This window comes from Trachurus trachurus (genome assembly GCF_905171665.1).
Source record: "Trachurus trachurus genome assembly, chromosome: 5".
NCBI classification, from domain to species: Eukaryota; Metazoa; Chordata; class Actinopteri; order Carangiformes; family Carangidae; genus Trachurus; species Trachurus trachurus.
This window is the reverse complement of record NC_139896.1, coordinates 5,152,391-5,169,144: the sequence shown is the minus strand read 5'-3', so window position 1 is coordinate 5,169,144 and position 16,754 is coordinate 5,152,391. Positions and strand designations below refer to the sequence as shown.

General features: G+C 40.9%; 1 protein-coding gene across 2 annotated transcripts; it reads right to left on the bottom strand.

Annotated features, from left to right (window-relative positions):
- Positions 1-1,771: 1,771 nt before the first annotated feature.
- On the bottom strand, positions 1,772-16,754 carry LOC310986113 (ras-related protein rab7-like). 2 transcript variants are annotated; one of them, XM_083971879.1, is made up of 6 exons: positions 16,302-16,754; positions 8,657-8,719; positions 7,271-7,397; positions 6,256-6,474; positions 3,569-3,697; positions 1,772-2,170 (listed from the first exon to the last, which is right to left on the bottom strand). In XM_083971879.1, the coding sequence occupies exons 2-6, from the start codon at positions 8,707-8,709 to the stop codon at positions 2,075-2,077; spliced, it is 624 nt and encodes a 207-aa protein (XP_083828005.1). In that variant the 5' UTR covers positions 8,710-8,719; positions 16,302-16,754; the 3' UTR covers positions 1,772-2,074. The 2 variants fall into 2 exon arrangements, with proteins under 2 accessions (XP_083828005.1, XP_083828006.1); XM_083971880.1 differs by lacking the exon at positions 16,302-16,754 and adding an exon at positions 16,006-16,062.

The window sequence follows — 16,754 nt, the reverse complement described above, 5'->3', positions numbered from 1 at the left end:
GTTTTCTATAAGGAGAAGGAGTAATACCAGGGCAAAAAGTTGGATATTTTGCTTTAGATGGAAAGAGAGAACATCCACTTCAGTTCATTTCACATCCATCCGCCTTTTACCATCTATAGTACACTGTAATACACAATCCGTTAAAAATATTAAGTACTTAGCCAACCTGAGCTACAAGCAGAGAGAGAGAGAGAGAGACAGAGAGAAGAGCAATAACAAAGACATGACAGCAGACAGGTGACGCTGTGTTGTGGTGACACATACTGTAATTCCATAGCGTTGAAAGATGAAGTCTGATGATGATGATGATGAAGGACGTTAACACATACAGCAGTAATAGTAGCAGTACAAGTAATGTTACATAAAAGGCAAATATTAATAATATATCAATGTTTTACACCGTGACTGCGTTATCAGCTTTTTTTTTTTCTACTTGAGAACATTTCTTCTGCAGTGTGAGGCAGTTTTTATTTAAACCCATTAGCACACGACCTCCAAGGGAAAAAAAAAAGGCAAAAAAAAAAAAAAACCCAAACAAATCACCGTTTGACAGATTTTCTCAGGATACGTTTCGTTTGGCAGGAAAACGATCAGCGGTTCGATCACCAGGAGACGTGTGGTGTTGGTGTGTGACGTTGTGCAGAGATCAGACATCCCGTCTAAAACACGGAAAAGGCAAAAGGAAAAAAAGTGCAAAACCGAAAAGAAAAATAAGCAAAAAACAAAGTTATGTGTTTCAGATTGGCTTGAGAAAGAGCGTCAGCCAATTAAAATATATATTTTTATATATATTTATATATATATATATATATATATACCTAGTTCAACTCGATTATTTAAAGGCGACAGAGAGCAAAACAGAAAACAGAAAAAGAACAGAAGATACTTGGGATGCTGACGTCGGCCAACATCAGAGCGCTGGGCCAGTCCGTCTAGAGTTCTCTGAACATGGCTCCATCCTGCCCCCCTCAGTGGGGCAACAGAGGGGGGGCGGGGGGCAGGAGGGGCAGTACACTCACTTACTACCAGGTCAGAAGAAGAAGAAGAAGAGGAGGAGGAGCCGTCGTTCTTCTCTTGTCGTGTGATCGTTGGGCTCGTTGGGTTCGTCAGCGTCGAGAACGCTCGTGTGTTAATTTGTGTGTTAAAGGGATAGTAGCATTTTTTTTAAAGTGGGGTTGTATGATCTACAAATAGCCCCTAAGTACTTTAATTGCAGTAGAAGACTCTCTGCACTCCTCCCGTTAGCAACGCCAGCCCATAATAGCCCTGCCCAGAGATTTACAACATACAGTGGAAACGGCCTATTTTCACGGCCTAAAAGAGGTTTTACGTGAAAAAAAAATACATAGTTCCATTGTTCGCTATAATATCATTTTTTCCAGCCCTTCAAAGTGCAGGAAAAACGCAGTTTTTATTTGGACCTAACCAACTCACGTATCCCTCCGCCCAGGGTTAGCGCCCGCCGATCAGCAGTTGGTTAGGTCCAAATAAAAACTGTGTTTTTCCTGCACTTTGAGGGGCTGGAAAAAATTATATTATAGCGAACAATGGAACTGTGTATTTTTTTTCAGGTAAAACCTCTTTTAGGCCGCGAAAATAGGCCGTTTCTTTGGGTCTGTTCACAACACTGTATGTTGTAAATCTCTGGGCAGGGCTATTATGGGCTGGCGTTGCTAACGGGAGGAGTGTAGAGAGTCTTCTACTGCAATTAAAGTACTTAGGGGCTATTTGTAGATCATACAACCCCACTTTTAAAAAATGCTACTATCCCTTTAAGTGTCGGGGGGTGGGGGGGGGTGTGTGTTTCGGTTTCGTACATCCATGTGCAGCGTACTTTGTGTGGAGCGGGGTGGTGGTGGTGGTGGTTGGTGTCGATGACATGAAGAGTGGGAGGATGTGAAGGAGGAGGAGGAAGACCAACAGGGAAGTCCGTTCCCTCAGAGGGGGGGGGGGGGGGGGGGTGGTAGTGGTAGTGGTGGTGGTGGTGGGGGGGGGCGAGGTGACGGCGGATCAGAAAGCCGAGAGAAGAGGAGAAGAAGATGAAGAAGAAGATGGTCCAAGTCCAGCCGGTTCTTCAGCAGCTGCAGCTTTCTGCCGACGGCTTCGCTCTGTCGTTCCTGTCCAGTTTAATGGGCTCTGGGAATTCATTATACAGCTCCACCTCCGTCTCCTGATGGGAGGGGGGGGCAGAGAAATAGAAAAGAGTCAGTGTTGTAAAATAAGAAACAAAACTGACACAGACTTGTCACCAGGTTAGGGTTTATATGGATCCAAATATTCAGATTAGAATCAGTTCAGAGTCCAAACTGAATGAAAACGCTCCGTATCAGAATAAACAGGAACATTGTCTAAAACTAAACAAAACACAACTCCGCCCACACACCAGTTCATCTTTTAGCTCCATAAAATGCTTCTTTATAAAAGAAAAATAGATCTTTATGGGTGGGAATCTTTTACTATCTCACAATTCGATTAGATTCTGATTTTTGGGGCTACGATTCGATTCAAAATCGATTTTCGATTCAAAACGATTTGATTCATAATGATTTCTGCTTCAGTCTGTCGGTGTGCAAAGGATCCTCATGATCTAGTCCAGTCTGCTTTGCAAGACAGAATGACTTTTTCACATTTATTGAGTTTTAAACATTTATCCATGCTAAGATTGAATTGTTGAAACTGTTGCATAAAAGCAATATCACATATTGCTTAAGTAAAAAAATTAAAAGTGCCTCTTTATTTTAAAAAAGATAGTGCAGTTAAACATGCTGCCTTTTAAATTCTAAGGAAATGGAGGCCGACAGCCAGCAGATTTGTTTCATTTTCGGGACATTTTATATCGATTCTGAATCATATTAAATGAGAATTGCGATTCTTATGTGAATCGATTTTTTGGTCCACCCCTACTGTACACCTCATCTATACAGCATGAAGACAGGGAGTCGGAAAGAAGGGAAGTTACAGTATCTCCACGGATAAGACGGATCTGGCTCTAGCACCCTGATCCAAAAGAAATCTCATTGTGTTTCAGAGAGGTGGAATAACCCTTTTCTTAAATTGAAAGAAATTCAAATTATATCATGTAAACGCTAAAACTGGATGTTGTCTGGTTCCATTAAGTTCTGTGCAGTTTGAGAAGATGTTTAAGCAAAGTGGAGCTTAAATACTTGAAAGTTGTGTGAAACTTAATACTTATTATGGAGACTTTAGAGAGCATGGGTTCTGTTTTTTTTTATTTTTATTTTTTATCTGATCTGGTGTTTACATGAGCCACTGCATTTATTCAGACATCCTGTGACTGATCCCGGATCAGATCTGTGGTCTGATCAGCTCAGTAGTTGTTCATAGTTTTGACTCTTTCATTCAAACATCTGAAGTGAAGAAACGTCGCTACACATTTATGTCGACACGGAGCAGAAAGAACGAAACCAGACGACATTCAGTTTCACCGTTTACAACATGATGTCATTTTACTTTCTGTCGGTTTAAGAAAAGGTCTATTCCACCTGTTTATTCTGATTTGGAGCATTTTTCATTGTTTTGGAGCCAATGTTTAATTCTGCTGACTCACCTGTTTGAGGGCGTTACGTGCGATCGTCTGGAATGCTTGTTCTACGTTGATGGCTTCTTTGGCGCTGGTCTCAAAGTACGGGATGTTGTTCTTACTCTGACACCAGGCCTGAGCCCTTTTGGTGGTCACCTGAGTGTGTGAAGAGGAAAACATGAAGATTCATCATTAATCATCAAAAATCTACATTTTAATAAGGAAAAGTATTAAACTCAATAACAGTTTTTGTTTCAAACATTTACCGAGTGATATTTTTAACCCATATTCAGATGGTGAACAACAAACTCTTTCCTTTATTGTCCTACATTTAAACCTTAGCTTCATAAAACTTCAGTATGTGGAGCGGTGGCTCATCTTCACATGACGGAGATCCAGCAGAAAAGATCACATGAGTCTGTTTCAGTAGAATACTGATTCGTGATCTTAAGTGATGATCTGAATTCTGTTTCCACTTTATTGTGAAAGTCCTAACAGGAAGTTGCGATCTGTATCTTTCTGCTGTCATGGTGATTTTTTTCTCACGTTTTCTTGCTCTCTGGCCAAAAGGAGGAAGCCGCTGTTTCATTATGAAGTTCAGTCACTGTTCACCAGCTGCCTCGTCATCGTTTCTAGAAATCTCTGCCGTCCACTCTGATCCACTGAAAACGACTCTAAACACTGTCGTATGTCCACCAGGCCTATGGGTGGCACCGTAACGCTGCAGTACGAGCACCATGTACCATGACTGGTATTCATTATTCCATTCATATTGCTGTTATTTCAAGCAAAAAAGAAAAAGATGCGATTAATTGCGAGCCCTAATATTTATGTATTTCTACTTTTCTTGTCTGAACACAACAACATCTATGTCACATTTTTTCTCTAGTGTTTTCTCTGTTAAAATAGTTTTCTCTGGAGTTTGTCCTCAGTGGATGTGAGGGTCTAAGGGCAGAGGATGTTGTTATGCTGCTGTGTAAACCCCTTTGAGACAAACTGTTTGTAAAAATACTAATAAAACTGCCTTGCCTACTTTGTGATAGAGGAAGTGTTCCTGTGGGTGTTATAGCTGCTGATTATTACTATTTTAGCCCCGGGGGGAGTTAACTGACAGAACAGACTGATGTGACTGTGTTTGTGTCTCTTAGGCTGTCTTTACACTGCAGGCCTTGATGCCCAATACCGATTTGTTGCCTATATCTGATTTTTTTTGACTGTCTATTTACATGTTCTATCAGACATGACCCAGATCTGATAATCTGCATTTACACCTGCTGTGCTGCATGAAACAACTCGCTGGAAATAAACTAGTGATTTTTTTTTCAATACAGGAGATTGTCACGTTATGATTCCATAATATTTTTAAACGAAGGTGAGTCTGGTGTTCAGAGTTTATATCCAACACGTCACTTACGAAGTGAACGTCTGTCCTTACTAAATAATGTTAGTGAAGTGGCTGCGTGGTGGAGCTGCTGTGAGATGAGCAGCTGACAGCGACGGTGACAGTTGTGCCACCGTTCGATCCTCCGTCGCTCACGTAGTGAGGACGGGACAAAGCCTCTTGGACACATTTGTGTACATGTTTGTTTTTCCTCTCTTGATTTCTTATCGGCTCGGTTCAGTTTTTGCCGGTAGGAAAACGTGAAATCTGGTGTTTATCTCACGCGCTCTCTTTTTTCACACTCCCTCGCTTGCCCTCGTATCGATCCGCATAGAAATGAATGTTACTGCCAAGCTTTGAATGGTCTTGCACCTCTGTACCTGTCTCAACTGCTCACTCCCTACACTCCGTCACGTCCTCTTCGTTCCCTTGGTTCAAACCTCCTGGTCATTCCATCTATCAATAAAAAAACAGCTGGTGGCAGGGCCTTCTCCTACAGCGCTCCTTTTTTATGGAACGGCCTCCCACAAGATATTAGAAACGCCACATCCAATCGCAATTTTTAAATCCCGTCTTAAAACGTACCTTTTTACCCAATACTTTGATCAAACTAACTTATTTTAGCATCTTCCTCTGGTGTTTTACTATTGTTTTATTGACTGTCATTATTGGAAACAAACTTTTAACTGTTTTATCCTTTTCCTCTGGTGTTTCTTCGAATGTTTTTTTATTATCTGTTGTTATTATTGTACTTGTTTTTATTGGAAAGTGTATTGAGACCATGTACCATGGTGATTTTGCACTTTAAATAATAAATTGATTGATTGATTGATACTGTAGGCCTATATGAAAACAAGAACTAGTGAGGGGGGACTGTGACAGTGACTACAGCTGGCCACGGTAGTCCAGGTCAGCCCCACGTGTCAATCACGGGCTACAGAGATTCAGCGAGACGTGTGAGCACGTGAATGAATATTTTCATTGATGACGTATGACACGCATTGCCAGGAAAGATCCGATCTGTGTGTTTAGACTGCAGATGCACTGGCAGATATCCGATTTGTATCTGATTTATATCCACATATAACGGGGCCTGAATCTAATCTGACAATATCCGATTCAATGCGCATTTGTCCCGTTTACACATTCATGTTACAGATCCGATCTGAGCCACTTGAGAGGGAAAAAAATCGGAATTGGGCCACTTGAACCGTGCAGTGTAAAGACAGCCTTATTCACTCTAAACATGGACTACAAATTTCAGTTGCAGTATAGTTTTGGACAGTTTTAAGTGGTTCATTTGAAAATGGTCTGATGATCGACTGGGACCGACCTGTCTGTTCTCCAGGTCGATCTTGTTGCCTAGCACCACGAAGGGGAAGTTCTCCGGGTCTCGGGGGCTGGCCTGGATCAGGAACTCGTCCCTCCAGCTGTCCAGAGTCTTGAAGGTGTTGGGCGCCGTCACGTCGAACACCAGCACGCAGCAGTCGGCGCCGCGGTAGAACGCCACGCCCAGAGACTGGAACCGCTCCTGACCGGCCGTGTCCCAGATCTGACCACAGGACGGAGACACAGGAGTTATTATAATGTATGTATAATGGAGTGTCACGGCCACATTGAGAAAAAAAAAGAAAAATCACAGCCTTCGAGAATAAAGTCATAGTTTTATGAGAATAAAGTCATAATATTACTAGAATAAAGTCATAATATGAGAATAAAGTCATAGTTTTACAAGAATAAAGTCATTAAGTCATAATATTATGGGGATAAAGTCATAATATGAGAATAAAGTCATAATTTTACAAGAATAAAGTCATAATATTACGAGAATAAAGTCATATTATGAGAATAAAGTCATAGTTTTACAAGAATAAAGTCATAAAGTCATAATATTACGACAATAAAGTCATAATATTTGTTGTTTTAGAGGAGGAAAGTTGTTAAAATGAGGCCGTGGAGCATTTGGTGAAAATGTACTTCAGTCTAAGTTTCACAAACAAGGAGATCCTCCTCATCAGCACCACATTGTCATCAGTATCAGGACTTTAAAAAGAATATGTAAGAAAATGCATCTATTGTGTGTTTCTCTCTCGCCAGTTTTGTTTAGCCCTACTTCTGTTTTAAGTAGAACAGCAGCTACTGTATCCACTTACTGGTACAATTATGACTTTATTCTAGCAAATTTACGATTTTTTCTCATAAAATTATGACTTTATTTTCGTTAAACTATGACTGTATTCTCATAGTCTGTGGTGTGGCCCAAATACTTGTTGTAATAACGTGATGAAGCAGAACTGAATGATATACAGGTGAACTTTTCTTCATAAAAAGGTGTAACGGTGCCGTACCTGCATCGTAACGAGCCGGTCGTCCACCATCACCTCCTTGGTGAGGAAGTCGGCTCCTATTGTAGCTTTGTACTGGTTACTGAACTTCTTGTTCACGTACTGGTTCATTAGGGAAGTCTTTCCAACACTGACACAGAGGAAAAACAGGAGCTTTAATAAACAGGAAGGATGTAAACGACCACTGGGGAAACATGGAGGAGAACAGGATCATAAACATCTGAGGAAAGTCATCTAAATATTCTCTTTAAGTCGGAAATTAAAGTGACAGGGAAATAACTAATAAGATGATCCATAATAATTCCTGTCAGATATTTGCTCATAAGTCTCTGGTCGATACCAAACACCGTCGGGTTCATTTCTCTCCACCTTAGTTTGCATGTCGTAACCCCAGACAGATACAAACAGATTGATAACACTGCAAACAGAGATGTGGTTATTATTATATTTACATGTGGATTTTAACCTGAGAGACCTGATCAGACCTGTACAACAGGGCACAGTGACCAGATACTGTTTTATCACTCTTTTCCTCGTGTGGAAGTTGGTAATATAGTAAAATATCTTGAATAATATAGAAGAAAATGCAACTTTCTCCCATTATTTAACTATTTCAGCTGAGGAGTGAATATTTACACCCATTTGTCCATTAATAATAATAATAATAATAATAATATAGTACATTTTATTTGTTTAGCGCTTTTTTAGATGCTCAAGGACACTTTACATAGAAAAATAGATCAAAATAAAATAAGTGAAACTCTCAAACAGCAATTAAAACTGTAATGATTTAAAGCTCAGTTTTTCAGGTGTGTTTTGAGGAGGGATTTGAAAGTTGGAGGTGTGTCCAGTCTCCGATGGATGTAGGGAGTGAGTTCCAAAGGGAGGGGGCAGCAACGGAAAAGGCTCTTTATTTATGTGGGGAAAGTAAGTACAGTATTTGCCCTTGTTTCTCTTGATCAAACGTAAATTAATTTAAAACCTTTATATGATGATATTATTTCGGGATTTTCTGTTGATAATATTATGTCTCTCTCTGTTTAAAATAAAATGAATAAACTACAGATGGTGACTTGTCTTATACAACACTTACACATCATCAGTTTCAGTTAATTATTCAAGAAATATTCAGCTGTTATTTATTTATTATCATTATTATTATATAAAATATGCAGCTCTGACTTTCCATAGACAACAGTAGTGAGCATGAAATGAAGAAGGCAGTGACTCAGTCTGCCTGGAAACTGCTTATGGCTGCATGTTAATGTGACAACAAGGAAGTAACATTAATACAATCTGATAAAAAAAAAATGTAATTGTGACACTTTGGTATTTAGGTTGAAACGGTTTCAGAGTTTCGTCTGTGTGTGCTGATGTGATGTGACTCACCCAGAGTCTCCCAGGATGATGACTTTCAGCAGCACTTTCTTCCTGGACGTCATTTTTCCACAGCTGCAGAAAAAAACAGCAACACACAAACACAGAAAAACATTAAAAGAGTTGAACAACACTGATCACAACTTCATCACCTGCTCAATTCAATTAATACTGAGGAAATACAGGGGGGAAAAAAACTGGAGTCGACAAATTAGTGTGTAGAGTTTCATGCACACGGACCAATCAGGGTTGAGCACCATTCATTCCAGTCATGTGCTGTCTAAGCTGTTGGACAAATCACGAGGAACACATCATTCTTTCTCACACACACACGACTGGAAATGACCTCGGAGAAGACACACACAGCACTCCAAACTGAGCGACACAGACTCATATTATATCAACACACTGCAGCTGTAGTCAAACACACAACACACACACACACACAGGCTAATACATGGGATGATCGATACCGTACATGTACATTTAATTAAAGCCCTGTCGTCTAGATCTTCATTTTTGAAACTGAGATTGAGATTTATTTATTTTCCATCTGTGCACAAAGCAAAAGTCCAGTTCACGTAGCAATTATTGTGCAGGACTCTCTTCTCTTGGAGTCTAGTAATAGGTTAAAAGACACAGAAAGGCAGATAGTCGATAATAAAAAAAAGTGCATAAAGCACCATCTAAGAAAAGAAAAGAATATAATAAAATATAAATAAATAAAAACGGTAACACTTTATAATAAGTACACACTATTAAGCATGAATAAATACTGAATTCTTCATTTGTAACGCATGAATACTCATTAGTATGTAGTTTATAAATAGTTATGCTTATCAATGATGAGTAAAACATTTTTAACCGTGTTTATAAACTACATATACTAATGAGTATTAATTTAAAGCTTAAAGCAGAAGTAAGCGATCCGGTCGTTTTGGCTAATGCTGCGTTCCAGGCAGGCTTTTGAAACCGTAAATTACAGCTTCAAATCATGACTTTGTAGCGTTCCAGGCAACCCACTCGTGTTTCTCCGACCTGTTTTACCTGTGAAAGTCACTATAACGGCCACTCGTAACTTCCGACCCGTGAACTCGTACCAGATCGAACTGGTACCACTTCACAGGTCGGAAAAACGCGAGTTACGAGTTGCCTTGAACGCACCATAACGTCTTGGCAGCCGATGGAGTTAGCAGCCCCCGCCCTCGTCATGGATCTATTGGTCCTCGTCCCTACGCCACCACATTCACGGCGTTCCTTGGCTGCACACACAGCCCTTCATGCCGTTCTCTCTCCTCATTGGATAAAACTTGTAGGATACGAGAAAAGTTTTCTCCTCGGCTCAGAGCAGAGCAGAGTGACTGACAGACCCGTGTTTCGGTCCAAACACTCTATGTAAGTGATTGCTGTCGGAAGATAGAACTATTTAAGACTTATATTAACACAAAAAGATTGCTTACTTCTGCTTTAACTAATGATTAATAGCGTGTTCTTATTATAAAGTGTTACCATAAAAACATAAATACATTTAAATTATGAGTACTACTAACACGACACAAGTGTGAAAATTTCTGAATAAGGACCTAAACCTACAAAGACACAATCAGTGAAAAGGAAAAAAGATACCGGGGTCGTTATTGCACGTAAAAAGAAGGGTGAGGTAGTAAATCAATTAATCAATTAACATCTGAAACTGAACTAAAGTGAACATGAATATTAAAAACTCTGTCGTCCATGTGTTTTCTGACTTTATTTTCAACAACTGCTGAAGTTTCTTCATCATAAAACTCTGAATGTCCAACCAAGCTGCAGCAGGGAAGTGCATCATTTCCTTTTTTTATTGGCTTAAAAAAAAAAAAGAATAAGTAAGATCTGAGACGTTTCCTGATGCGTGGATCGTGAGCCGTCCCGTCTGACCGAGTGTGGTTTGTGTCGAGAGGTTGAAACCGAAGCCGAGAGACGCTTCGTTTCATTCGACCACGTTTCCGCGTCACATGAAGGAAGTTGACGGTGCAATATTAGAAACAGAAACTCCAGGAAGTTGCAAAAAAGAGGGATTCAACGTTTCCCTGATGTTAAAATCAAGTTCCTCCACGTTGATGTGACACTGAGATCTGAACAACGGCAAGATAAATGACAGGATTTACGGAAAAGTACTGAGCTGATCATCACTCCTCAGTCGTTCCTCTTATGATTCATTTCTCCTTCTTCTTCTTCCATCTGTTCTCAGACGTCTTCCTTCCTTCCCGCTTTTCAAGATTTCATCATGGAAGATAAAAAATAAAAAATGTGGTGACGTTTCAAGGCAGGACAGGGAAAAAACAGAAGTGTTCCAGTCTTGAAGGATTATCTATAAACCTTATCCACACACAAATAGACCGCAGAGACTGAAAATAAACCCCGGTTTCACAAGAGGGCTGCTTTATCTCCTGTCACACAGTTGTCTTATCTGAGCCAAGGAAACACTCCAGCACATTTCTATTGATAGGGAGAAATCCTCAGACAAACCTATTGTAGCTGTGAGTGGCAGTAGCAGCAGCAGGTGTCTGATGGGAATAAGATGCAGCGTTTCCTCATAACCAAGAAAACACACTGAAATTTAAAGCAGAAGTAAGCGATCCGGTCGTTTTGGCTAATGCTGCGTTCCAGGTAGGCTTTTGAAACCGTAAATTACAGCTTCAAGTCACAACTTACGACTTTGTAGCGTTCCAGGCAACCCACTCGTGTTTTTCCGACCTGTTTTACCTGTGAAAGTCACTATAACGGCCACTCGTAACTTCCGACCCGTGAAGTCGTACCAGATCGAACTGGTACGACTTCACAGGTCGGAAAAAACACGAGTTACGAGTTTCCTTTAACGCACCATAACAGTCCTCGTCCCTACGTCACCACATTCAGGCGCATCCCTTGGCTGCACACACAGCCCTGCATGCCGTTCTCTCTCCTCATTGGATAAAAACTGTAGGATACGATAAATGTTTTCTCCTCGGCTCAGAGCAGAGCAGAGGGACTGACAGACCCGTGTTTCGGTCCAAACACTCTATGTAAGTGATTGCTGTCGGAAGATATATTAACACAAATATATCACTTACTTCTGCTTTAATTTACCGTTTGATACGAAACAGTTATTTTCAGCCAGAGATGTCACGATAACTGTTTTTCACAATTAACCGCGGTAATAAACGCTGCGGTTAAATTAATCGTAAAGACTAAATACCGTCACTTTTCCAAAAAAAAGATTATGTCGAACCATGTCGGCAGAATAAAAACAAAAGTTACAGTAACAACCGTGTGTTACCAGACTGTAAAACATACCTAACATAACACTGGATTGGTAGGAATTTAAATGTTAGTGTGTCATTTGTAAGAAAAAAAAAACTTTGAAAAACGATGAATATTTTTTACATTTCCCATCCTATATTAATAGATAAAGTAAATAGAAAAATATTTAGTGTGTATAATTAGTGATAGGACTATATTTGGTTTTACACATTCATAGTGTTGTGTTAATGCATAATAATCGTGATTATTTCTCTGACAATAATCGTACAGAGAAAATCTATAATCGTGACATTGGTATTTTCAGCTTGAAAAATCCTCCTCACGTTAAAGTTCAATCAGAAAATGATCATTTAACAGCAGCTGTATATGTTTGACTGTGACGTTTCCTGCAGCATCATCATCCTCTTTAACTCTGTGACTGACATGACGACTTCCACCTGTTGTTGTTGTTGAAGCACAATAACCAGTTCGACAACAGTTTACCAGAAAATCACAAGACATAACAGGCATGCAATCTACCAACACACGTTGTTTTACTATGACACAATCACATTAACATCACCTGCACTTTCTATTTTTATCTAAAGACACTACACTTCTGGATTCAAGTCACTGAACCCGATCTGGATCCAGTTTGGTGGAAAAGGGAGTTTGAGTTCAACTCTTAGGTCTGAGCTTATGAAAACACAAAGTCATGAGTTCCCATCAGGAGCTGTTGAAGAGCTCTTATGTTCTGTCACACACACACACACACACACACACACACACACACACACACACACACACACACACACACACACACACACACACACACACACACACACACACACACACACACACACACACACACACACACACACACACACACACACACACACACACACACACACACACACTGTGAAACACAACCACAGCCAATCACTTTCAAGCAGATGTGTCCATTCAGGCGCTTTCAATTCCCAGTCTGCAGTTGGCTGCTGCTTCGGCGTTGACGCTCCTCATTACATAAAGTTGAGCTAGTCCCAACTTCAATTTGATGCTCTGGACGCACGCATCGCCCTGCTGCCGATACTCCCGCCGCCCGCCTACGCCAGCGTCCAGTCGTTTTTGTGACTCAAATATGGCGGCCTGAACAGCGCCATGTTGGATTTACCGGCCGAGAACCCGCCCACTGGCCTCGAAGCAGCGGTCTCCGGACCTGTCACTCAACGTTTCCGCGCCCTAATTGGCGAGAATTTTAACCTAATAACAGTGAAACCGTAGAGTTTTAAAAAAATCCCCCCCCTCAGAGTGTGTGCGGGGGTAGAAACTATCAGTTGAGACCAAAAAACGTGACGACACCAGGCTTTTAACATGTTTATTGAGGATGTAAAGTCGGCGATTTTAACATGGGGGTCTATGGAGAATGCTGCTTTCTGACACCAGCCCCCAGAGGAAGCCGAGGGGATTGCAGTTTTTTTGAACGCGGAAGTGAGCTTCACTTCTCGGACCGACAACTGCCCCCTTGGTGTGAACGTACCATTAGTCACTGACGCCTGACAGGAGACTCAAGCTGAAGTCAGGTGGATGAAACAAACTAAACTAAACGTAATTCTAGTTTATTAAAACATAAACACTAACTACCCGTTTCTAAAACCCGTACGACATCTGCAGGTTAGAGGAAACCTGTGACTGGTGCAGCAACACCGTCTTGGGCAATAAATCAGTGTTGTGTTGTGTTGAAACTGTGAAATCTCTGTGAAACTATTTGTTGTGTGACTTTTCCCTCAGAAATACTGAACTTTAGGCTACTTGCTGCTGGTGTAAAGTTGCCGATGTGTTGTGGGAGGTTTGCACAATGTTATGCAGTCTGCAACAACAGCAACACAAAATTATTGTGCAAGTCATTACTACACACACCACAACCAGCATCATGGAGCAGGGAAATATTAAACTAAATCTGGTGTTTTAAAGCTCTACTGCAGAGGAGACGGGTTGTTAAAAAGTCCTTTTGGTTCCTGAAGCTGTAGAATATGTGTCTTCTGTCTGTCATGTTGTTGTTGCTGTTGTTTTCTGATGCTCGCAGACACACACAAACTTGGGTTTAACTAAATATAGATGTGGAAAGCTGAGTTCAGATGTTTCTCAATGCTGCGTCCATGTTTCCTGTTAAACCAGATAAACAGATGCTGTGATATCAATAAGAGCCAATTTAGTTAATTCAATAGCTTTAAATAACAACACATTAGAGCGCTCATTACAATTTCCTGTGTGTGTAATAATATAATGTGCAGCTAAATAAAATCAGAAGGGTTTTTCTTCTCTAATCAGACACTTCACTACTTTTTAATCACTTATATCGTATTTCAGGACAGGGTCGGGTTGAAAAACAAATGCTTAGGATATAAATAAATATCACCATGTTGTTGAGAACAAACTCAACAGAAGAGAGGACAACACTACAGGGTTAAACTGTAGAGGGAATAAAATCAGGCATGTTGACCATGTGAATGTGTGTCTGTCTGTATTTAAAGAGTTCAACAACACACACACACCACCAGTAAAACTCAAATTACAGCTGATCCAAACTACAGGGGGAACAACAAGTAACCTGAGATCAGCTGATGTCAAACAGCGACAGCGTTAATCATTAAAGACACAATCACAGCGCGAGGACGACACAGGTCAGAGTTTAAGGTGAGGTGAACAGGGTAAAAACCTCTCAAGTTCATCGCTTACAAGACAAATATTTTTTGTATTACAAGTTTTGTTGATTTAAATATGTAAATGAGGCAATATCTAGTTAAATATGCACTAATTTGCATACATTTCAGAACAGAAATCTGAACAATGGATAAAACCACTTTTAAAATTCTTGTTTTATTTTGTTGACATGTTAGAGTCAGAAGTTTTTACAGAGTAGGATTATGGATATCTCTTTTTATCACTCTGTAAATGAGAAAATACTGTCACCAGCCCTAAATAAATCATATTTCTCCATGTTTTTAGTAATAAAATGTTGTATAAATCAGGCTGTGAATGATACATCAACAAACCCCTCTGTAAAAACCTTCAGAATATAGACAGGGACCAAACTGGAAGGTTTGGTGTCTGTAAGTGCTGCTGAAGTGGAGATTTCTAGCTCAGAGTCTGAGGAAAAACTCTTTCTGAGAAAACAGCCTTTAAAGACTTGCACTGTAAAATTACATGGATTGTAAATGCCAATCATACTTTTACGATTGTGTACTGATGCGGAGAAAATGTTTTTGGAGCTCAGATCATTGCTCAGGAGAGAGAGAGCGCTACGATGATATCGACATGACATAGGTCAGACTAACTTTTGGTGAATTTATTAGGACAAATCTACAGACAAAAGAGACAAAAGTAAAACAAACAAAAAAAACCCTGAATGTGGATTTTCTACCATGTCTTTCCTCTAGTCTGAAAGACGACATGTTAAGGAAGCAAAATAGCTCCAGATCTCAAAACCAATCGGTCCATGAAAAAACAGTGTTCTATCTGTAGTGGCTTGGCTTAAACTCTGAAGTGAGACGAGAAAAAATATGATATTAAAAGTTTATGTCAATGTCAAACAACATCTCCAGGACTTTAAATCCTGAATAAAACCTGCTGGTGTAGCAACAACAGGGCGGTGTGAGGACACAACCACCACATGATTAGATCCAGAACCTTTGATCAAACAGACAGTGAACGACATGTACCTGCGTGACCGATGAGTCACAGCGAAACAAAAACTGTCTGACACACAAAATACAACATAGCACAGGCCCAGTCTGCCTGGCAACAACACAACACAACACAACACAACACAACACAACACAACACAACACACACAGGGTCATTGCTCCTGCTGAGATGTGTCAAACAAAAAACAAAACAAAAAAACACAGTGACAGGTGACTAAAGAAAAGCTGGTAGTTTGGAGGTGAAGTAAAAACTAAACTCTCTGTTTCTTCCCACCACAGTCAACAACACTCAGCACCGGGCTGATGAGCCTCCTCCTCCTCCTCCCTCTCTTCCTCTCTGCTCCTCCTCCTCTCTCCTCCTCGGAGCCACAGGCCGGACTTGTTTTTACCAACCAGCTCCAAAAACACTGCACCACCACCTCCTCCTCCTCCTCTTTCTACTATTCTTGATTCTCCTCTTTTTCCTTTTCCTCCTCTTTCTTCTCCTCCTCTTCTTCCTTCTTATCCTCCTCCTCCTCTTCCTCCTTCTCCACCTCCTGCTCCTTCTTCTTTTCCTTCTCCTCCGTTAACGTTAGCCGCCGCAGCGTTAGCATTAGCATTAACGGTGAGAAGACACACAAACACACACACAGACACCGGACACACTCACACACACGCAGCCCTGGTCCCGGTGCTGGTCAGGTACTCACTCTGAGCCGGTTCTCCTCCTCCTCTGGACCTCCTGGACCTTGTGGTTCTGGTGTTTTTCGGAGCCGTTAGCGTCAGGAGCTAACAGCCGTTATGACGTTACTTAGCTTCGTTAGCTCCGTTAGCTTCGTTAGCTCGCTGCGCTAACGTCTCGTTTCAAAACCTGTAGAAAGGAGTCGCCTCTTTTCGGTGTGAACACTCAACGAGCCCGGGTGGGTCGTGTCCTGCCGGGGCTGGATGCTCCTCAGCGGGGCTGCGTGGATGTGGATCTGTCACTTTAGTCCGGAGGCTTGGAGCTAACTCACTAACTACCTGCTGCTGCTGTTTCTGCTGTTTCTGCTGCTTCAATCTGCTGCTGCTGCTTCTCTTCCCCTTTCACTTCCTCCTCCAAAACAACGTCTGCGTGCTACGTCACACGCAGCTAATTAATGACGTCAGGCCAGCCCCACCTCTGA